The sequence below is a fragment of the Mirounga leonina genome, unplaced genomic scaffold (assembly GCF_011800145.1).
Source record: "Mirounga leonina isolate KUSES-001 unplaced genomic scaffold, KU_Mleo_1.0 Mir_109, whole genome shotgun sequence".
Taxonomy (NCBI): domain Eukaryota; kingdom Metazoa; phylum Chordata; class Mammalia; order Carnivora; family Phocidae; genus Mirounga; species Mirounga leonina.
In genome coordinates this window covers 596,195-619,584 of record NW_023270244.1, presented here as the reverse complement: position 1 = coordinate 619,584, position 23,390 = coordinate 596,195, and the positions used below count along the sequence as shown (strand labels likewise).

At 39.1% G+C, this 23,390-nt stretch overlaps 1 protein-coding gene across 3 annotated transcripts in view; it reads right to left on the bottom strand.

Annotated features, from left to right (window-relative positions):
- Positions 1-23,390, bottom strand: part of LOC118019903 (protein bicaudal C homolog 1) — a 279,876-nt gene that overhangs the window by 92,830 nt on the left and 163,656 nt on the right. For all 3 annotated transcript variants that reach the window (XM_035019553.1, XM_035019561.1, XM_035019545.1), the window contains exon 3: positions 21,308-21,377. In XM_035019553.1, coding sequence (XP_034875444.1) covers positions 21,308-21,377 — 70 coding nt within the window. The remainder of the gene's footprint in view (positions 1-21,307; positions 21,378-23,390) is intronic.

The following is a 23,390-nucleotide window of genomic DNA, read 5'->3' as shown; positions in this document are numbered from 1 at the left end:
GATGTGCTGCTAAATAAATATAAATCCAGTTTCTTTTTTTAAAAACATTTTATTTATTTATTTAACAGAGAGAGACAGCAAGAGAGGGAACACAAGCGGGAGGAGTGGGGAAGGGAGAAGCAGGCTTCCTGCCCAGCAGGGAGCCCAATGCGGGGCTCTTGATCCCAGGACCCTGGGATCATGACCTGAGCCCAAGGCAGACGCTTAACGACTGAGCCACCCAGGCGCCCCTAAATCCAGTTTCTAAGGAGTATATTTTCAGTACAAAAAAGGATCTACTTTTTAATAAAACTTTGCTATGAATCCTCTTGTAATTCTAAAGTATGAAAACCACTTTAACCATCTTTCTGGTTAGACTTTGTATACTTAATGCATTCAGCTTCTTCAAGAAGTAAATGCATAAAATACAGCTGAAATTTAGCATTTTAATCATGTTTATAATATTGTTACTATCACATGGAAAATTCCATTTTCTCTCAGTAAAATTCAATGGAGTTTTATAATGAAAAGAATACAAAATTCTATCATCTTTTAAAGGCCAACATTAACGTTAGATACAGTTGTAAAGCTCTGTAAGATTAGCATTTACACTTGTTTTTTTAATCAATTGCTTACAATTCTCAGTTAACTTCTTCACATTTCCTCCACCTCCCACCCACACACATACTCTTTTCCTCCTAGACTCAACTCTGCCAAATTCTAGGAGGAAAAAGTTTCATTTTACATAACAACAGCCTGAAGATCTGATTTTCCCTGGGGTAAACTTGTTCCTCTGTACACAGATGAAAAGATATTTACCATCAATTGAGTTCTTCAACCTGAAGAGGCAACTGTAGAACATTCCCTGGTAATGTATATTCCTAAAATGATGATGACCAAAAAAAAAAAGGCAGGAGGGAGGCCAATTCCAATTGTTCCAAAGAAAATACAATCAGTTTCTTTTCAGTGTATAGACACAGGATGGATGGGGGCTACAAATGTGCATATGACATGTAATAAAACATTATCTGCTAAGTCAAAAAGATTTAACTATTTAAGTGCTCAGCATATGCATGTGTTGTCTGAGCACACAACGTCAGGTCCAGGGTTCTAATCTAGAAATTCTAAGCACTGTGAAAAGGATGAATGAAGTGCAGATGCAAATCCCAGTCAGGGAACCTGACGTTATGTAACCATATAGAGTTCTCTGAGCCTCTGTTTCTGCAGCTGAGATGAGATGCTCACCCCACAGAATTGTTATTTGTGAGAGCGAGATAAATTATAAAACTCACATAATCCAATACCTGACTTGGTAGGTGTTCAATCAGTGACAGTGGTTCTTGCTATTTTTACTTTATTATTAATATTATTGAAAAGATTAAAATACTAAACCATTAATATAATCTCATCTGGGTGAAAATAGACATGCTTGTCATCTGATCTCATTTTGCTTCTAATTCTTCCCATTTAAATGGCTCCAAAGACTGAATTTTAAAGGGAAGAGAAGAGTTGTTCAAACTAGAAAATTTTCAGTCTAATGAAAATTGTATTACCCAAGAAGCAGATCCTAATCCTTTGTGGGTATGAGAAAACAGTAGAAATTTTTTAAATAATTAAATTTGATAAATTTAAAGTAAATTTTTAAAGTAGAAACAGCACTAACAAAGTTGGTCTTGGCATCCCTATTTATAAAGGGCATTTTTTAATGCATTGAGTGTGTAACCATTCCCCACAACATTGTTAAGAAACATCAATAGGGCGCCTGGGTGGCTCAGTTGGTTGGGCGACTGCCTTCGGCTCAGGTCATGATCCTGGAGTCCCGGGATCGAGTCCCGCATCGGGCTCCCTGCTCAGCTGGGAGTCTGCTTCTCCCTCTGACCCTCACCCCTCTCATGCTCTCTCTCTCATTCTCTCTCAAATAAATAAATAAAATCTTAAAAAAAAAAAAAAGAAAGAAACATCAATAAAAACGATAATAAAAACAAGTGTTCAGTAACTTTCAGTACAACATTTTTTTTTGCTAACTTTTCCCTAAAAGCATATTTCTGGGAAACCAAGAGCCTATAGAGAATGTCTCCTTAGACAGTGCCACATTTACAGCATCAAGACCAGCCATCCAGGCTGGCAGACCTGACACTGCCAGGGAAGCACCTTGGATCAGACAGGGACCCACAGGTCCATAATCTGAAAGATTCAAGAATCAGGTGGATTTGTAAAGGCAAAACAAGCAAACACACAAACAAAAACACATGTTACTTAATTCCAGAAGTAGCCCTTTTCTGCCTTCTTATATGAAGTGCTCCTACCAGTGGTAAAATACATTTCCACCTCGCTCCTCTTAAAGACTGGCTAATGAGGGAGAAAATAACTTCACAAGCCAGGATCTAGAATAGAGGAGCCATACTTCAAAGAAGCCCAAATGGAGACCTGAAACAAAATGAAGGTAGAGAGATAATCTGATGTTTTTAAATGTTTGCTGAATTACACTTGGGCAGAGCCTGGAGTCAGGGGACTGCAGTAGGGAGGAGGCTGCCAGAAAGAGGAAAGTCTCAGAAAGAAAGAGCAGGCTAAGCAAAATCTCCTGCTGCCCCACACATTTAAGTCTACCACAAATGGGGCGCCTGGGTGGCTCAGTCCGTTAAGCGACTGCCTTCGGCTCACGTCATAGTCATAGTCCCAGGGTCCTAAGGATCGAGCCCCGCATCAAACTCCCTGATCAATGGGGAGCCTGCTTCTCCCTCTCCCTCTGCTGCTCCTTCTGCTTCTGCTCTCTCACTGGCACACTCTCTCTCAACTAAATAAATAAAATCTTTATAAAAAAAAAAGTCTGTCACAAATGCACATGTCCTGTATGGTTGGCATTTGCAAGAAGAAAATCCAAAAGAAAAGTCTGTGCCCTTGTCTTTAATACATAGTAACAGGCACAGGACAGAAAATTAAGCCACACTTTTTTTTTTTTTTTTAAGATTTTATTTTGAGAGAGAAAGAATGAGAAAGAGAGAGGAAGCTTGAGTGTGTGTGGATGGGGGAGGGGCAGAGAGAGAGACTTTCAAGCAGACTCCACACTGAGCACAGAGCCCAACACAGGGCTCGATCTCACAACCCTGAGATCATGACCTGAGCCGAAATCAAGAGTTGGACGCCTAACTGACTGAGCCACCCAGGTGTCCCATCCCAGACTTTAAATAAGGTAGAAATGACTAGATGAAAGTCTCCCAAAACCCACCCCCACCAAATTGCTATTGAGGACTCCAATTTGCACTGCAAATGGGGAGGGTTTTGAGCCAACTGTACTTGTAATTTCAAAGGGAGCTAGTGTATGTCAGCTTACCCCTGCATCAGACAGGTATCTGAGTTCAAATGAGATGCTAGGCAGTAAAGGAAGAGACACAGTCAGGTCTGGCAACAAGATCCTCAGAGACTCTGATCTGCCCTCATCTCTTGAACGTCTTTCTCAATAAGGGAGGCTGGATCTCATGATGAGCAATTGGAGGTACAAGAAGAATCAAAAACTTGAAGGCACCCTGTCTGCCTCATCAGGATAGAGGCAGCCATGGCTAAGGACAGACATTTTGTGGGGACTGCCAGTTTGAGAAAGCCAAACCCTACACGTCTCAGAAACTACCAACAGACTCTGCCTCTTCAAGCAACCAATTAAGAGGATGAACATAAATGGCTACTCAGGCAGAGTCAAAGGCCAGGAATAGAAGGAAAGGCTGACGGGGCGGAGAACATTCCCTGTGTTCTGGAAATGAAAGGAGACCTCCATGTTCACTGGGATGCTGTAAGGGAAGCAGCCAGAGAGATGCCAGAGCAATTCTAACTAGTACTTAAGTATTTGTGTATTTGCAAAATTACACATGCGCGCGCGTGTGTGCACACACACACACTCTTGTTCTTTATCCAATCACTGAATTTCTATGTGAAATATAACTTTTTTCCCCTTGTAAGGAGTCATGAGATTATATAATGACTTCAGATTATGTAACTAGGAAGTTATGAAGTTGCTAGCTTATGTAACATTTAAGAACCATGGATGCATTTGTTTTCTTTCGACCTATGATGTAATTCTCACTGGAAAACATGCATAAGTTATGAGGTGTTTGCACATGTAACATTTTAAAACTGGCTAGCAAAGGCATTAGCTCGCTGTTACATAAGTCATTCTTCCATACATGAAAGTCAATTACTAAAGGAATATTAGCTTGGCTTATCAGCTTTAAAATCATAGAATTTAGTAAACTAGAGTCATATTGACACTAACTGTTTCCATCTTACTTGGTTTTAATTCATTGGTAAGTTTCTTATTGCTTGTTTAAAGAATCCAATCTAATTTTGCTAAGCCATCCTAAAGGTGCTGAGAATTACTGAATTGTAAAACTGGTTATACATTAATAACCCACAAACCCAGCCATGAAATGGACCTCACTATAATCCTGACTATTCCACTTTTAAGACTTCTTGACAGCTACTTCTGTGGCTACAACCTTCTACCAATGCAACTCTTGAATACCCTCAACCCTACAAGTTCTCTAGGTTACTATGATTCCCAGTTCCCTGCCTCTCTCCAGCTTCCCTGCTGGCTTCAAATTTCCCTGCACCATCACACTCCAAGGTCATCCATTTTGCCCTCTCATCAAACACCCTAAAATACCCCCCTCACTGGCTTTCTGTCCTACCCATATTACCATCTTCCACCACAGGTCCCCCTATGTTTTCCACTGCTGAGCAAAGAACTGGAAAAAAAACATGTAACTGTCCTAAGAAATCTGACTGCAAAGTTATATTATGCAGCCTTAGCTGGATACTAATTTGGTTTGGCAAGTTTTTTTATTCATATCTATTGCATTTTCCATAAGAAGCTGTCCTGAACCTTCCCTAGGTTCTTCAAGTCTCCAAGTCACCCCCTTACCAAACAGACAAAAATAAAGTTACACTCAATTTTCTCCCCTTTACCTTAAATCTATCATAATCATTACTCTTTTCTCTTCCTTCTCACCAAATTCAGGAATATACATTCGAACCAGTTTAATGCATATTTTATTGAGAACATACAATATAAGCCAAGAATTCTACTGAACATGTACCTGGCAGAATCAGTGACCCCAGTCTTTAAATCCATGACTGTATCTGGTGGAGTCTAATGGGGACTATAGAAACCAGAAATTGAAATAGGCTATTTTGTTAAAATGAGCCCAGTGTCAGTGGAAAGACTCACAAAGTGAGGTCAACAGTACAAGGCTAATTAACCAAGCCCCAACACCTACTGAAGCCTGGACCTACCCCTGCTAGAGATAGCTCCATCCTCAGCTCTGCCCTATTTTCTCTAGTGTCAATTTCATTTCTATATATTCTCAGCCTAATTCATTCAAGTAACTATTATTCTTATGGAAAAGAAAAAGAAAAATGAAACAGTAAACTCATTTCACGATTGTGTCAAGCAACCACTCCATCTATTAACATTTTCTTTCACAGAAAGGCACCCCTAAATATTAGTTGCTGCCTGTTCCTTTCTAGATTCTGCTGCTTCTCTCAAAGGCCACTAACGTGACCATGATTTAAACTTGTTTCAATAGAATTAAGAGTCTCTAATAGATTTTAGGAGAAAAAAAAAAAAACAACAATAAACGCTATCCCTTTCCTTCTAGAATAAAGTTTCACACAGAATACGAGACTCAGGAAAGCCAAGGATTCATTTCTCAGAGAACGTAATGGACAGGACCACCCGTGTGGGCATCTTTTCAGTCAGGGATCAGTTCCAAACTCTGAAGAACGCAGGTATGATTATTCATGGAAACCAGATGGATACACGGCTTCCTTTAGTTATAAGCAATTTTCATGCCATTTATCTATAAAACTCCATCCAGTGCTGACTTCCAAAATATTTAGATGCTAATGTGATCATGAGGAAAAATAGGAAAAGAATGAAATTCTAATGCTTATTACTGTCAAGTAAATATTTCAGAATCCCCACAGAGCACACATATCAACTATATTGTTAGTAACGGAAATATTTTTCCTAACTTGGCTCAAATCACTCACCATGAGCTTCAGGAGAGTACAAGTGGACAGAAATGATCCCATGGCTAGGTCCTTTCTCCTGTGATCAATAATCAATGCTTCCTAACCACGCAGGAATCAGAGTGTAGCTGCCAAGGGCCTGGGATCCCTAAACCACCTGGATCATACCCAGAGGGGGGAGCTCAGGGCTCCTGCCTTGCTTGCCCACTGACATTCTTTTCCCTAACCTGCCAAAATCATGGCTTCTCAGACTTTTCTCTCTTCTTGCTTCTCCCCTTGGTATATATTTTTCTTTTTGTTGACAACAATTTGATGTGCCTGGAAACTGCTTCAAGTACCTATGCTCCATTTGGGATCATTTTAATACTTTTGCAGATGGTCTGGAGCATTATTTTTTTCTCAAAATGAGCCGTGAACTCTTAAATCATTTTTGCCATACTTCTGCACTGGCATATAAAATACACTTGGGATGAGTCAGCTTTTCACTAAACAACAGTGTCATTAATTAACAATGGAAAGTATACCAACTCCATTTGTCACAGCATAATGATTATCCCAATCATCCAGGATACCTATATTAGTTTGGGTTTCCCTGCAAAAGACACTGAGACAAGGACTTGGGTTTGTGTGTGTTACCTGAGATAGTTTATTCAGGAGGTGATCCCAGGGAGCATCAGTCAGAGAGTAAGGAAAATATTACTGAAGAGAGAGGAAAGCCAATGAAGGGAGTGGGACAGAGCAGGCACTGCTGGGACTCAATTCCCCTGGGATATTCTAAGGAGACATGAATAACGTACCTCAGACCTGTCCCACAGACAGACGGGGAAAATGGACATTTGTTTTCTGATTCCAGTCCTTCACTGGCTGAAGGCTGCCCCTGGGAGAGTTCACTTGCTAGAACCAGCACCAGCACTTCCAGGCTGCTCTGAACCAGAAGAGTAAGCTCCCTCAGTGCTGAACAAAGTGCTCTGGAAGGGGAGCTCAGGCACCCAGCACCTAACATGGGAAGCTGTCCGTGTGAATGGGAAATGCCCACCACAGGGAAACTCAGGGCTGGGCTAAAAGCACATCAACAGCATCTGCTATAGCAACCAACTCCTTGCTTTTGTCAAACCACCATGTTCTGCTGATTCACCTTTTAAGAAGTCTCCTTGATCCCAGTGTCATCAAATATGATCTACTATACTCATCTTCCAGTCTTTATCCCATTCCTACAATGGCTATCAGTCATCTCCTGTGACCACCCCTACCCCAGCCTCCACTGTCACACATTGATGAGTTCTCATGAGGTCATGGTCCTCATGGACCTGCCCCACCGGTCCAACCTTACTAGTCACCAACTCTTCCATCTCTCCCTTTCATCAAGCAGCCTATTCCCTTCCTCCAGCAAACAGTGATCCCTCTCAGCTTTGAGCCTTTCCTATACAGAATGCCCCACCCCTACCCATCATTTTGTGATCCACACTAGGAACTACCAACTCCTGAAGAGTTTCTTTGGCTGTGGATTGCACTCTCTTCCTCCTCCTCTGAACTATTCTAGTCCTGATGGCAAACAATGCCATTTAAAAAAAAAAAAATGTTTAAAGGGAGTGGAGCAGGAAGCCCTGGTCAAACTCTTAAGTATCCAAGGGGCAGAGACTGAGGTCCATGCTTCTTTCTTAAGTTCCTCCAACACTCACCAGAGTGCCCACTAGCCAAATACCACCAGGAACACATTTGTAGTAAATAAAGCAAGCTTTCTTTAGCTGTAGCAAGAGGAAGAGTTCACTAAAGGAAATTACAAGACGCTCACTACAGAATTCAGATTTGTTCTGAGGGCCTAGGAAAGTAGAAGCCAGATCTGGAATGGAAGCTGGCGGAAGTGGGGGCAATTCATTATCCTGGCAAATTTAATCTAGAAGGCAGAGGACTAAAGCTGAGTTGGAGTCATCGTTGATAAAGCAGCAACGATCACTCATGTCAGTCACAAGAGAAGGGTGTTTTATTACTTCTGTGGTTGCACAGTGTCTTTGTCTCTGTCTTGCTCCATACATACTCAAGGAGTAGCCTTGTGTGATTATTTATATTCTGTGAGAGGTATTTATGTTCAATTGGGAATACTGTGGCCTAGCTGCCAGAGCCATTTTTCACTTTCTCAAAAAGTTATTCAAAAGATACCAGAAAGACTTAAATCATTGTTGAATTAATTTCAAATTTATTCTAAACTTAAATGATAATGTAAACTTTAACTTATAATGTATAACTCCACCTTCCTGGCAGGCACCATGCACACAGAAGGGAGTAAGACATCTTGGCCTTGGACACGGGTCCATGAGCTCACAATCCAGAAGGAAAGGCAAATGTCTAGGCTGACACAACACAAGCACAAAAAGTGCCAAAACCTAAGTATGGATAAGGTACTGAGTTAGTGCATGGAACAGAGTATTAAACTCCATCTGGAGGGTGGGTGAAGTTTTCCAGGAAGACATGTCATCTGCAATGGATGTAGAAGAATGACTAGGAGTTGATCACCTAGAAAAAGAAGGGTGGAGGATGAGGATGCCCTTCTGCAGCAGACACACCATATATAAAGGTGTGAGATGGCACAGGGCTTGGGAAACAGAACATAACACAATGTCGATGAAACAAACTTCACTCAAAACTAAAAAATATTTTGCAATGGAATTTAATGAATTTTCAAACTTAGACTATGTAGATATTACATTTTTCAGGTGTGGAAAGAGAGAATGTTATAAAACCTATGATGTAAAAATGTATTAGGCACTGACCTAAGGAGAAAACCCAAGAGGGTTAGATTAGAATACATGCATTTGATGGTGAAAGCAAAGGAAATAGGGACATACTGCTTGATTTCAAATATGTTTATCTTTGGTGGCTGAAAGTCCTCTTTCCTTTCTTCTCCCTCACTTTCCTAAATTCACATGTACCTCCAAGCTAAGTGAAATAAATCAGGACTCCCTGGTGCTATGTCAGATTTGAGAAAGAGCTTGGATCACACAAAGAAAGGAAAAGGGTACTTCTGAAATACGGCAATGCAAAATGGTTTTTGTTCTCTTAAGTAAGCTGAGTGTTGAAAAGGAAGTAAATTATTCCAAAACATAAATACTCTTATTTAAGGATCCCACTCTGGAAATTTCAGAGACAGTGTAGAAACAGAATACAAGTCGATCCAAAATAATGTATTTAAGTGTCCTTCCCTTGACTATGAGAGATTGGAAAAATTTTCAGAAACTTTTCCTACTAATATACAAAAACAAAAGCCCAAATCATGGAAATAAAGCCAAACAACTTATAACATTATATAAGAGTCACTGAAGTTTTAAATATTTCTCATCCCTTGCCAATAAACATACACACATACATACACATATATATGTCTATGTGCATATAAAATTTCTATACTGTTAATGTTGAAGATCTAATATTTAAACAGTTTACTTTATAAATCCAATGCCCTAAAATTTAATGCACACTTTTCTACAGTCCTTCAAAAATTAATACATTACCACTATTTAAGGTCAATTCATTTCTTTCTAGTTTGAAATTGAAATGATCCACAAATTACTTATAAATAAATGTTAATGGTAAGAAATGAGGGGTTTGGATACTACAATTAGAAGCATTAGCAATCTTAAACTTCAGAGTAGAAAAAACAATTCATTAGAAAAAAAGATGAATAACTAACTAGAACAGGGAAAGGATACAAATAAATCAACAAAAGGTGAAGAAAAACAGTCCACAGAGTAATACAAATAAGTGTTCCATGAACAGATGAAAAATGCTCAGCTTTCCTATTAATTAAGGGAGTGCATGAGACACCGTATTTTATACTATTTAGGATGGCGGAGGATGGGAAAGCACAATGTTGACAAAGATGGGAGGAAGAGTCTTCCTTTTCCAGAATCCAGTCCCTGCCTGGTAGGAGTTCAACAGTCATTTAGGAAGACAAAGTGGCAACCGTAAAAAATATTAAAGTTGCTCATTACCTATGGCTTAAGAATTCTTGCAACAGAAAAGCTTAAACAAGTAGACAAATACATTTAACATTCACTGTAGAAAAAAAAAGAAAAGAGAACCCAGTGTCCACCAAAACAGATCTGTCAAAATATATTATTGATGTATCTTTACCCACACATACACAATAGCATTTCTTACATTACTTACGTGCTTTATACGGAAGGTGTTCTCTTATTAATTTTTAAGAGGAAAAATCCAACTGCAGAAATGTCTATGTATATAAAATGAACCCATTTTCATAAAGTAATAATAAGTCACTAATTGCATAGACCAAAACCATACATATGCTGTGTTCTCATTTTATTTTTATTTCAGGCAGGACTTATTTTGCTTCAAGGGTAATTTCTGGGGATGCCTGGGTGGCTCAGTCAGTTAAGTGTCTGCCTTCAGCTTGGGTCATGATCCCAGGGTCCTGGGATCGAGCCCTGCTGTCGCTGTTCCTGTCGGACTCCCTGCTTCTCCCTCTGCCTCTGTCCCTCCCCCGCTCATGGTCTGTCTCTCTCTCAAATAAATAAAAATCTTTAAAAATAAAAAAGAGTAATTTCTGGCAACAAGATATAAAGAGAATGTAACTCCTCATTCCTGAAATCTAATATCTTTTGATGAAAATGTCTGTTACTATATTTGTATAAAATAGGTTTGTATAAAAATGTTATAATAAACCTCAAACCATGCTTTAATGGCACAAAAAGGCAATCTGAAGAAATGAAGATGCCATTATGATTTAAATTATCTTCTTTAGTCAGTGAAAAATGCCTGAGCATAGTTAGCTCTGTTTGCAACTGCACCACCATGGTGTTCAAATATGGTCACAAACCTCAGAAACTGTCACAGTTATCACAACTACACATTCCAGAAAGAGGAATGAAAGACCCAGGCAGCAGGAACTGGAGGGTAGCTGATCCATCTCCCAGCACTGGAGCCACAAGGCGCAACTGGGGACCGCGCCTGAAACACTCATAGAAAATAAACAAGCAGTTAAAGAGGTACAAACTATATAATGAAAAACTGATGGCCAAGTGGCTTTTAAAATGGGTAGACCTGCCGTCCTACCATGTGTTATCTTTCGCTGGAATTCTGTCCGCTCACCTATGTTACATATGTACATTCGTCCTTCAGGAGTCACTATCCAATCTCTAATGCTGTGAAAGGGAGCCAGTTACACATACGCTTAGCTTCATGAAATGTTCCAACAAGAATCCAGTGCTATGCACACAGCAGTCTCTTGTGATCACGCCTGCTCTTCCAGCTTGGTGTTTCTCAACCTTACACGCTGACATTTTGCTCCAGACAACTCCTGTTGTGAGGGCTGTCTGGTGCATCGTAGGATGTTGAGCATCATCTCTGGCTCTACCGAACAGATGCCAGCAGCCCCACCTCCCAGTTGTGGCACCAGAAATATCTCTAGACCTTGCTAAATGTATGCTGGGGGATAAAATTATGCTAGGTTGGGGTGCCTGGGTGGCTCAGTTGGCTAAGCGTCCAACTCTTGATTTCAGCTCATGTCATGATCTCAGGGTTGTGAGATTATGCCCCGCGCAGGCTCTGCACTGAGCAAGGTCAGCTTGAGATTCTCTGTCTTCCTCTCCCTTTGTCCCTCCCCCATGCTCTCTCTCTGTTTCAAATAAATAAATAAATCTTAAAAAAAAAAAAAAAAAAACATGCTGGGGCTCCCGGGTGGCTCACTCAGTTAAGTGTCTGCCTTCGGCTCAGGTCATGATCCCAGGGTCCTGGGATGGCTCCCTGCTCAGCAGGGAGTCTGCTTCTCCCTCTCCCTCTGCCCCTCTCCTCTGCTCATGCTCTCTCTCAAATAAATAAATAAAATCTTTTAAAAAAATTATGCTAGGTTGATAACCACTACTCCAGATAAAAGTATATAAATTCCAGTAAAACCATTAATGGGTTTCAAAAGAGGAGAAGAGGGAAGAAATATACTGCAAAAAAGCACAAAAAAATGATTAAAATAAATCTAGGTTGAAAGTTTTAAAAAGATGCATTAAGAAGAAGCTTACTGGATGCATTATTCAATAAGCTTCTAAATGTGGATAAGGAGTTAGGATTGCCTTTCTTCTTAAAGATAATTAAGAAACATATTCTGAGTTTTCTTAAGTGAATGTGTTGGTGAATATCTATTCCTTTGGTGACCAAACGCTTCTCATTTAGCACCTATGTGCATGCTTATGGACTGGAGGAAAATACCTTGATTTTTTTTTTTTAAGATTTATTTATTTATTTTGCAGGGGGGGGGGAAGGGGCAGAGAGAGGGGGCCAACACAGGGCTCAATCTCAGAACCCTGAGACTACAACCTGAGAGGAAACCAAGAGTGAGATGCTTAACTGCTTAATCGACTGCGCCACCCAGGCGCCCCAATACCTTGATCTTTGAAATCAAAGTTTATATTCTAATTCCACCACTTCGAACTCTATGACCTTGAAAAAGCTGTATCATCTCTCCACATCACTAATGTGTATAAAGCATATGATAATAGTCTTTCATGTGGGTTAGTACGAAGATTAAGAGATAACACAGGTAACACACCTACCACAATCCTATTATAAGGTAGGTAAATAAGAAGTATTTTCATCCTTCCTCCTCACGGGATTTAACAGAGGAAAGAATTACCAGTGGGAAAAAGCCTGGGATGGCACTTTCTTCACTAAAGGAGAGGGACTTAAAAGCATCTGCTCAGGAAACTAGAAGACAGAGAAAGGGTGCTCTTCCAAATAAAAGGCAGTGGTCACAGAGACAGGCGAGTGATGGAAAATCAATCTTGGCTCCAGTCACCTCTTGGGGAATAACAGACTGTGATTCACTGTTGAACCATCTTTCTTTCATTCTTAATTTCACAAAACTTTTTATTGGTTCTTCAGAGATTTTATGGTCCTTTGAAACTTACACATTAAGGAGTTACTAGGGATCATATAACATCATCTTTTCATGTAATACACTTTACAATGCTGATTAAAGTGTTGTGCCCAGGATCTAGGTCTCTGTTTTGTAAAATATACTTTAATTTTTAGAGCAGTTTCAGGTTCAGAGCAGAACGCAGTGGAAAGTACAGAGAGTTTCCATATATGCTCCTCCCCACACATGGGTACTACCTTCCCTACCATCAACATCACATCAACATCAAAATCATTCTAAGGGTTTTATTATAATGACATATATGAACCATTTTAGATCACACAGAATAATTTCACTGCCCTAAAAAATCCTCTGTGCTCTGCCTATTCATCCTTCCTTTCCCCCAAATCCCTAATGATCACTAACTACTAATATTTACTGTCTCCATAGTTTTGCCTTTTCCAGAATGCCATATAGTTGGAATCATACAGTAGGAGCATTGGTATCTTTCACTTAGCAATATGCATTTAAGGTTTCTCCATGTCTTTTCATGGCTTGATAGTTCATCTTTTTAGTGCTGAGTAATATTCTTTTGTCTGGATGGACCACAGTTTATTTATCCACTCACCTACTGAAGGACATCATGGTTGCTTTCAAGTTTGGTGACTATGAATAAAGTTGCTATAAATATTTTTGTGTGAACATAAGTTTTCAACTCACTTAGGGAAATATCAAAGAGTGCAACTGCTGAATTGTATAGTAAGAATATGTTTAGTTTTATAAGAAACTGCCAAACTGTCTTCCAAAGTAGCTGTACCATTTTGCATTTCTACCAGCCATGAATGAGAGTTCCTGGTGCTCCACATCCTCACCAGCATGTGGTGTTGTCAGTGTCTTGGATTTAGGCCATTCTGATAATATGCATAGTAGTATCACATTGTTTTAATTTGCAATTCCCTAACAACATATGATGTTGAGTATCTTTTCATATGTTTATTTGCCATCTGTACATCTTCTCTGGTATGCTGTCTGTTCAGGTCTTTTGGCCATTTTTTGATTGGGTTTTTCATTTCCTTATTGTTGAGTTTTAAGAATTCTTTGTATATTCTGGGTAACAGTCCTTTATCAGATCTGGCCTGTGCAAATATTCTCTCCCCGTCTCTGGCATGTCTTCTCACTCTCTTAATGCTTTCACTTTTTCCATTTATTTTCTCACTGCTCCATTCCACTCTAAATTTGTTTCCTGATTAAGTTCATTGAAAATCTTTCTTTAAAAAAAAAAAACAAAACTGGCAGATATGTTTACTTATTTCAGGCTTAGAGAACAATTGAAAAACTAAAACCATCTTCTTCTGTGGCCCTGATAGAGGAGAGAGAGGAGAGACTGGAAGGAGCAGCTAGCCTGCAGCAATTATTAGATGAACAAGAAAGCCAACCCTTGGGGGCTTCAGAAGGGAAGACAGGGGAGCCAAGTGGAGCTCAAGAAATGAACACAAGCTCAGGTCCTTAGTCCTGCTAGTGTATCACATAGCACAAATCACCTCATCTGTAAGACTGTGTGTATGCGTGTGTGTCTGTGTCTGTGAGTACACATGGTATTCAGAAAGGGTCTCAAATTTGTATATTTGGCACTATCTACAAATGTAGTCATTCATGTAGAAAGAGATGTACTGACCAATTATACATTTAAAATACACGCTAATTTTATAAGCTTTTTATTAACTATACTGGGAACTTTAGGAACTAGAAATACCATGGATCTCCATCCTCCTCTGAGAGGTCCTACTTAGACCATGTTCTCTCTAACCAGAGTAACTATTAGTACACTGCATATAAGTTATCAAGTTCTTTGGCTGAATTCCTACTCTTGGCTCCCAATTAGCATTCATCAACTGATGATCAGTCACATTAACAATATATACAAATATGTTAAATACAAAATCTTTCTCCCCAGCAGAAAGACAATGGCTCCTGAGCAGGTCAAAGAAACTGCTTTCAAAGACTGAAAAGCAGAAAAGCAAGCAAAATTTATAACACATTCTGAGATTATTTTCCTTTTAAATCCACCTTAGAAGTTGTTTAGTTTAGTGACAAATCAAAAGCTCTCTTCCTAAGGAAACAACACATGAAGATATGAAATACAAAGTTAAAATTCAGAAGCAGGCATTTTTTAAATACGTATACAGTTATGTATGGTTTCATGTTTTTCTTAATTCTTAAATCTAACTCCCCCTGAAAAAGGAGGTGTTATCTAAAAAAATAAGGATATGCTAAATTTAACCTACTTTCAAATCACTGTAATTCCCACGGACTGAGGCATTATGAAACTGATGATTACCAGTAGTGACTGTAATTAGCTGTACTAGGGCCACTGAAGGCTACATCTGAAAACACCCTGGAATAAGGAAAGGTGTTCAGAAAGGTACTATCTCACCCAGGTGGATTTGGGGCTCTGAAAATAGACCTGAGTTTGTTTGGGGTCTGCTGCTTACTAAATGTAAAACCCTGGGCAAGTTATTCTACTTCAGGTGGCTTAGTTTGTTTACCTGTAAACTGAAAATATCACCACAAAATTCATAGGTTGCTCTGATCATTAAATAAGATTATGTATGTAAAATATTCCGCATAGTGTGTGGCCCCAGCTCAGTCTCAACAAACAGTGGTATTCGGTATTATTGGTGATCTGTCAATTATGTAACCAAACACTAATTAAAACAGCCACAACAACTCTGGCTGAAAGAGGCTGCATCTTGTGAAGTTTTGTTTACAAGCTTACTAGGGAAGGCAGAGAGCTTCACTCATTCAGGCGTCCCATGAATGACAGAGATGAGGTCATTTCCCTTACGCTTCCTTCCATCACTCAGAACCATATTGAAAGGAGCTTTAGCCACACTGGTGTGTCACAAATCATGTCTTACATTCAGTCACTTAAAAGGTCTCCAGGAAAGACATCATTAGTCAGTATTTTTCATAATAGTAAATGCCACTCCCGTGTGAAGGACATGATTTTAAATCTTTCTACTACACAACACACCTTAGTGGTTTACATCTCCATCCATATCAGTGGTTTCACTACAACCACGACTGAGTTGAGCTGAGGTATCGGGAAATCTGCAAATATTTACTGAGTACCAATTACGTACTGGTTACAGTGCTAAGGATACAGTGATGAACCAAATACATATACTCTTTACCCTTTGGGGAACTGACCATCTGGAACCCTGCTCTCCAACCTGTCTTTGTCACTCATTTTACACCATGACCTAGTAATATTTATATGTTTATATATACACGTAAATAGTGACATAGGACATAAAACAATACTCTTACACTCTAATGTTTTCTATTCTAATCTAGTTGTATTTTTTTACATACTGGTTATGACCACTGACACTAATAGGTCACAACTCACCACTGGAAACACTGTAACACAGCTCACCGTACCACGCCTCTTCTCTGCTCTCTGCCCTTTGAACAATACTATGTTAAAGGCCTCAACCAGTTCAACGTGAATACCCCAAAAAAGTATAAGTACACTTCACAAAACATTTTCCTCCAGAAAAAATAAAGTGAACAGTCGACAGTTTTTCTCAAGCTAAGATTTCCTATTAGATATCACTTGTTCTGATGGAATGCAACCAAAAATAATAAAACCTCATTTTAATGATCTTCTTGTTTATTCCAGGACGAAGAAAATGGCCAAACTTGGTGCCAAATTGCCTCCAGGATACATCAAGCAATTCAGCCACACCTTTCATTCCTGATTATCCTGGGGCATCCGGAATCGTCTGTCATAAAAGAAACACTTGGAGAGAACAGTTTCTATCACTTAAATTCTGTAAGACAACTCCTTCCCAGAGCAAAAGACAATAAAGCTTCAACAATGCTGACCACATTTATTTGGAATTTGGCATGAAAATTTTAAACAATTTTCACCCACATTTACAACTTTGCCAGTTTAAGAAGAGACTGATGAGCAAATTAAGGGCAAAAAGAAAATGTAAGACAAATGTTTACCGTATTTAAGAGAACAAACTCATTTAGCATCACACGCAGCATAATCATACCAGTGTGATAAATTATCATTACAAATCACTTTTATCTATTTGTTAAGGCAGGTCTGGCAGGACTTCTATTTAGCAAAACAGTCAAACTTGTTCAAAATGCTATCTGTACTTTAATGAAGCTGCATTTACTTTAAAACAGGCTGTAATTCAGAATAGCATATTCAAAATTTTAATGAGTGCCTAAAGTTATTCTGTTAGTAAGGCTTTACAGCATTAAACATCTTAATCCTTAAGTACTATCTTCATGGACATAAACCTCTGGTTCTTCTATTTAAGACAGAATATTCTAGCATTCTGAATCTAAGAGTTGGAAAGAATTTTATTTTCTTCCACACAATATAAATGTGTGTTATACACAAGAAATACTAAATATTCCTTTATTTTTCTTAATCATGACCCCCCCATTAGAATAACCCTAGAGTTGCCTACTTAATTGTCCATTATATTGAATCTTAAATTCTCAGTTCTTTCTGGCTCTAGTGAGAACTCAACCTCCCAATAATTTCAAATACCTGTAAATTCTAAAAAATTCTATAGTCCCTGAGTTTTATATGACAAAACATGCTCTTTCCCAAAATGCCATGCTTACTAAATGGAAATGTTTCTATTACATTTTTTCACTGTGTTCTATATGGTTAAAGAAGAGTGGAGGAGGAGTAAAAGAGGAAGAGAGAGGGAAGAAAGGGGTAGAGAGAGGGACAATTACCAGGCGGCTTTTTACCCAAAATTGTATTTCACACAGACACAGAACAACAGTTATCACTCTAAGCTTGCTCATGCTGACTGCAAAGATGACAGAAACTTAAAATTAATGAATCCACAAAAGTGCAGTTTTTAGAAACCAAGATGGACATTATCCAGGAGAAGGGGCTGTTGAAGGACCTGTGCCTGTTTTTCAACAGCAATCATCATCCACTGCCTCTGAACACATGGTCTCCTCGTAACTAAGTCATGATATATATTTTTTTTTTTAAAGATTTTATTTATTTATTTGCGAGAGAGAGAATGAGAGACAGAGGGCATGAGAGGGAGGAGGGTCAGAGGGAGAAGCAGACTCCCCGCCGAGCAGGGAGCCCGATGCGGGACTCGATCCCGGGACTCCAGGATCATGACCTGAGCCGAAGGCAGTCGCTTAACCAACTGAGCCACCCAGGCGCCCCAAGTCATGATATTTCCAAGTCAGATGTTAAGATTTTTGTTTCCGAAACTCAGCTTAACCATAAAAGCCGCCAGAGGAACTTGTTGAGTATACATTTCCCAGTCCCACTGCAGACCTACTGAACCAGAATCTCCAGAGAAGAATCTGATTTTTCTAAGTGACAGGAAATTCAGGTCGTTGGCTTTCTGCCTTTGTACCAGGCAGCTCCCTACCAGCACTTCAACCAAAGCAGCCACACAGCCACTCTGATAAAGGGTTGGCAGCTTCAAAAATAAAGCATAGGACTAAACTCTGATAGGGTAAAGAAGGGGGCAGACGGGTCACAGCAGCCACGAAAAATGTCTAGGCTTATATATTCAACCAACAGGATCAAAAGTCTAGAGAGGGGGCGCCTGGGTGGCTCAGTTGTTGAGCGTCTGCCTTCGGCTCAGGTCATGATCCCAGGGTCCTGGGATCGAGCCGCACATCAGGCTTCCTGCTCGGCAGGAGGCCTGCTTCTCCCTCTCCTGCTTCTCCCTCTCTTGTGTTCCCTCTCTCACTGTGTCTCTCTCTGTCAAATAAATAAATAAAAATCTTTAAAATAAATAAATAAATAAATAAATAAATAAATAAATAAATAAATAAATAAATAAGGGCGCCTGGGTGGCTCAGTCGTTAAGCGTCTGCCTTCGGCTCAGGTCATGATCCCGGGGTCCTGGGATCGAGCCCCGCGTCGAGCTCCCTGCTCCGCGGGAAGCCTGCTTCTCCCTCTCCCACTCCCCCTGCTTGTGTTCCCTCTCTCACTGTCTCTCTCTCTGTCAAATAAATAAATAAATCTTTAAAAAAAAAAAAAAAGTCTAGAGAGTAAAATACAACACAAACCCACGCCTATATTGTATCACTAGCATCGTCTGGGGATTATCTGTATATTCCAAATCTTCGTATCACCATGGAATTTAGAATTTAATAACCATCCAAACATGGCACGAATCCCTAGACACATTTATATTCTTGGGTCTCTTGAATAATGCTAGTTTAGAATGAAGAAGGTTTAAAATAAAGACTAACAACTGCTTTCCATACAACAACTTAGAGGCAGATATCCACATCAAATGAAAGAATTACCTTCTGAAGGTCCTGCTGCCATTTTCATTTTATTTTTACTTAGTACAAATTATAATCAAACAAATTTCATCTCTGAATTTAACCATTTTAAAATTGATATGGGAATACACGTATCAGGGATGTTAGCCAAGAACTGATTCAGCAGCTGTGTGTTTAAGTAATAAGAGCAACGTAAATAAATTCTGAACCGTAAATTCCTCTGAGGAAAATTTTTGATTTTTTTCTCCCTTCCTTGAGCTCAGTCTCTCTCTTTTGGCACATTCTGCTCATCATACTATACTCTCTGTACACTCATAGCACTTCATAAATAATGGAAAAATAAAATGATGTCTGTTAACATAGGCCTGGAGGGATCAATTCTTAGGCACAATTCCAAAGGTTAACTTTAACCATGGGGAAATTGTGCTAAATGCCCTCAAAATGTACTGCTGAAATATTTTTATTTTCAAAGCAAAATGTATAATCAAAATGTGGAATGGGTCACTGTGAATGGGTTAAGTATGTCAATGACTGGAAACTAACTTAAAACATTAACCTCATCTATTTATCTCCATATTATCTAAAATCTCTAAAGCTGTAACCACATTTTGAATAAAAAAATTAATCAATTCCCAGTTTCTCATGATAGTGGGGGAAAAAAAAAACCTCGCATGGGTAGTGCAAGAGAATAAGCCATTCAAAATTATCTGGAATCATTTTAATATTCATGTTTCCTTGGAAACTGATCAAATTACATTTTTATTAGGATAGTAATGAAGTTCATTTCATTCTTTAAGTAAAAATACCTGACAATAGGGAAAAAGAATCCAATTTATGTTCAAGTTCCAATTTATTCAGGTAGTAGGCCAGGGATTTTTAAATGGCCACAACCAAATAGGAAGATAACCCACTAATGAGTAATTTCTTCTTCAGCATAATGAGTATAAATCATCTCAACACACTGAAGATTAAGACTCTATCCCATAGCACTCGTCAAATGGAAGGCACGTATGAAGTTATAGAATCACACTTGGAAATTCACCATGTCCTCTTATGACTCTTTAGCACCCAGGCTTTTCCTTTCTTGCCACCACAATCAGAAACGAGAAAGTAACAAGAGCAGAGTTTCTGTAGGAACCCCAGTACACTGAAGTCCAGCTAGTCCTCACAACAACTGTAAAATAATTTACATTCCATGTGATGAGTAACTAATAAAATGAGATTAAAAGAAGGCAATCTGAACTAAAATAAGAAAAGAAAAAGAGAAATCTTTCAATGTTTCGTATCATTTAGCAATAAAGTCATAGGGAGAAGGGAAAGCAAATATGAAACTAAAGAGCAACAACAAAAAAGCTGGACCAAAACAGATAATGTTCAGCTTGCACAACCATTGTTTTTGAATTATTTGATAGTATCTCTCATCAGCTTCTAATGACTACATGTATCTTATAATGAAGTATACACAACAAAGTTTGTTGAGACTAAAGTTATACTTTGAAAAAACATCCAGAAATACTGGCAGGTCACTTGAAAATACTATGTAATCTGGGAAAAAAACTAACGGTGCCTATACTTTCATTCCTGACCATCCATGCATTGGATGGTGTGTTCTAGAATAAAGCAGAAGAAAGGCCACACAAGGGAAACACTCAGCCTAAAAGAGAAATGTACTGGGTTCACTACTGTTTGACAGATGAAGAGAATAAATGTGCAAGAAAGGGAACCTGAGGTTTCTAACACACTGGAGGGAGAAAAAAATAACTATTAAATTCGTGTGGTACAAAAAGAAGAAGCCTAAAGTATAAACACTGGGAGTTTATGTGTTGAAAACATGTGGTTACATGCAGAGAGTCACCATGACTCATGGCTATCAAATGAAAGGACATCACTGAAATCATAATTTGCTATGGTATCTTCCATAATATCATTTCTATTACAATAAAATACCTAATTTTTTTGGTTGTTGGATAAAAGGCATAATTTTTAATTATGATAAACCTCCCAAAATATTGCTATTTCACAAATATTTGGGGACATACATGATAAGAATAAAGGTTGATTTTCTCCCTGGCAAACTTCCAGTAATTCCAGTCTCCATTATCAAACCCACCAATTTCTCCATCTCTCATGATTTACCTTTCTTGGATTTGGCTCCGATCTTCAGTTTTGATGGCCAAGCAATCTGCGTATTTGTTTCCTCCATGATCTGTAACAAAAATTAAGAGAGAAAAATATTGATTCAATTAAGAACTTGTATTTAGATAAGATTCTTCTAAAAAAATTATTTTCAAGTCTTTAGTCTCATGCTGATAAAATGACCTCATTTTAAAACAATGCAAAAAAAAAAAGACTTGCTGAAAACAGAGATTCGTTTTTATAAGCCTTTAATCTATTAGAAATATTCAAGTATATTTTGTTACTCCCAGTGTTCCTCTCCGTTATGCTTCAGAGTTTTTAACATAGAGACAACAAGACCAAAAGTACATGAACAAGTAACTGACCCCACTTGACGCCAAAACTGTCAGAGATGCTTGTGCTGAATAAAATTCCCCAAGACCATTGCCAACAGATTGCGACACACCAAACATAATCCTTGTAATACAAAACTACGTGGATTAGGCCATACTAAATGAAGACTTTTTTTCTGGGAAAAAAATTAATAACTTGCTTTGGGCACATTTGTATTTCATTAAAACTGATGAAAAACCTCTAAACACGACATCATGTCGTAAGGCTGCATTCCTGTCATCCTTTGCCTGGTGCAAAATGGCATCTTTGCCACGGTTCTTTTCCGCTTCCACGCGACTAATGCAGGCGGGGCGACTGAGACCCAAAAGTGTGAAGGAGCAAGAAGGAGTGAGGGAAACAACCACCATCGAGCAAAAGTGGTAGATGGTAAATAAGAAAGAGTAACCAAAAACTGTTCATCCTTTGTTCTTCTCTACTTTTATCACATGAGTAAGACTAGATTAATGTTTACTTTGTACCATGAATACAGAATTCATCAAAGAAATTGACAGGGCAAACAACTAAACAATTAATAGGCAAATAAAACTAGTACACATTAATCACTTTAGAGTAGGATAATATTTGCTTTTTATTTTATTTTATTTTTTTTTAAGATTTTATTTACTTATTTGTCAGAGGGAGAGAGAGAGCACAGGCAGGGGGAGCAGCAGGCAAAGGGAGAAGCAGGCTCCCTGCTGAGCAGGAAGCCCGATGCAGGGCTCGATCCCAGGACCCCGGGACCATGACCTGAGCCAAAGGCAGACACTTTACCGAATGAGCCACCCAGGCACCCTGATACGTGTTTTTTAATATGGATTTAGAGTTAACTACACAAATTAAAGGTGAAGACAACTAAACATGGTGCGATTATTTAAAAAGTACCTTTATCCCTTCAGTACTGGCTATGTATTAGGCATAAGGCTACACAGTTAACATGTTAACATGCATCGTACTTCACACAATCCCCCTTTTCATAGCATAAAAGAACTTTCAGCAGATGTTTCAAACTGGCAGCCCACAGATGCATTTTGTCTGCCCATCGTAAGGTTTTTAAAACATGAGCCAACATTTTTAACTCTGGGAATTTCACATAGAAATTAAGATTTCTGGTTCTTTGGGAAACTTGACAGATTTAGCACTTGGAGCCCACATTCCCACATGGCAACACTTGGCTGGCACTGAGGACCAGATGGCCAGGAGTCTCCAGGCTGCCCCCCAACCCCGACTGGGTCTCTCACACGGAGGTCAAGAGCCACTTGCCATTACCATCACATTTGTATTACTCACTTGCCATTTATCATGGTGTTTGCACTACTATTTTTCTCAGAGAAATACCTCTCTACACCTGTGTATCTACTAAAGACTGAAAAACCCAAGTGAGATCACACTGTCCTCACTAAGTCAAGGTACTGGCCTGGCCCTGAAGGTAGGTGAACTTGTTCAGCCCAACCCTGTAAGACTTGGGCCCTCTTCTTCTCCTCCCATCCATGCTGTCCTTGTTGGTTGTCTTCACCATTAAATTGTTAGCTCTAAATCCGTATTTCAAAATAAAATCAATAAATATGATCTTCTTCAGCTTCCTCTGCTCCCCAGGAACATGCCCAGCAGGCTTCCCTGCAGGGCCTCCGTGTCCAGGCTCACTTGCCCAGCTGCCACAGTCCCTTCCACTCCTGCATGACCCCAACTCAAATTCTTCCCATCTCACTAAGTT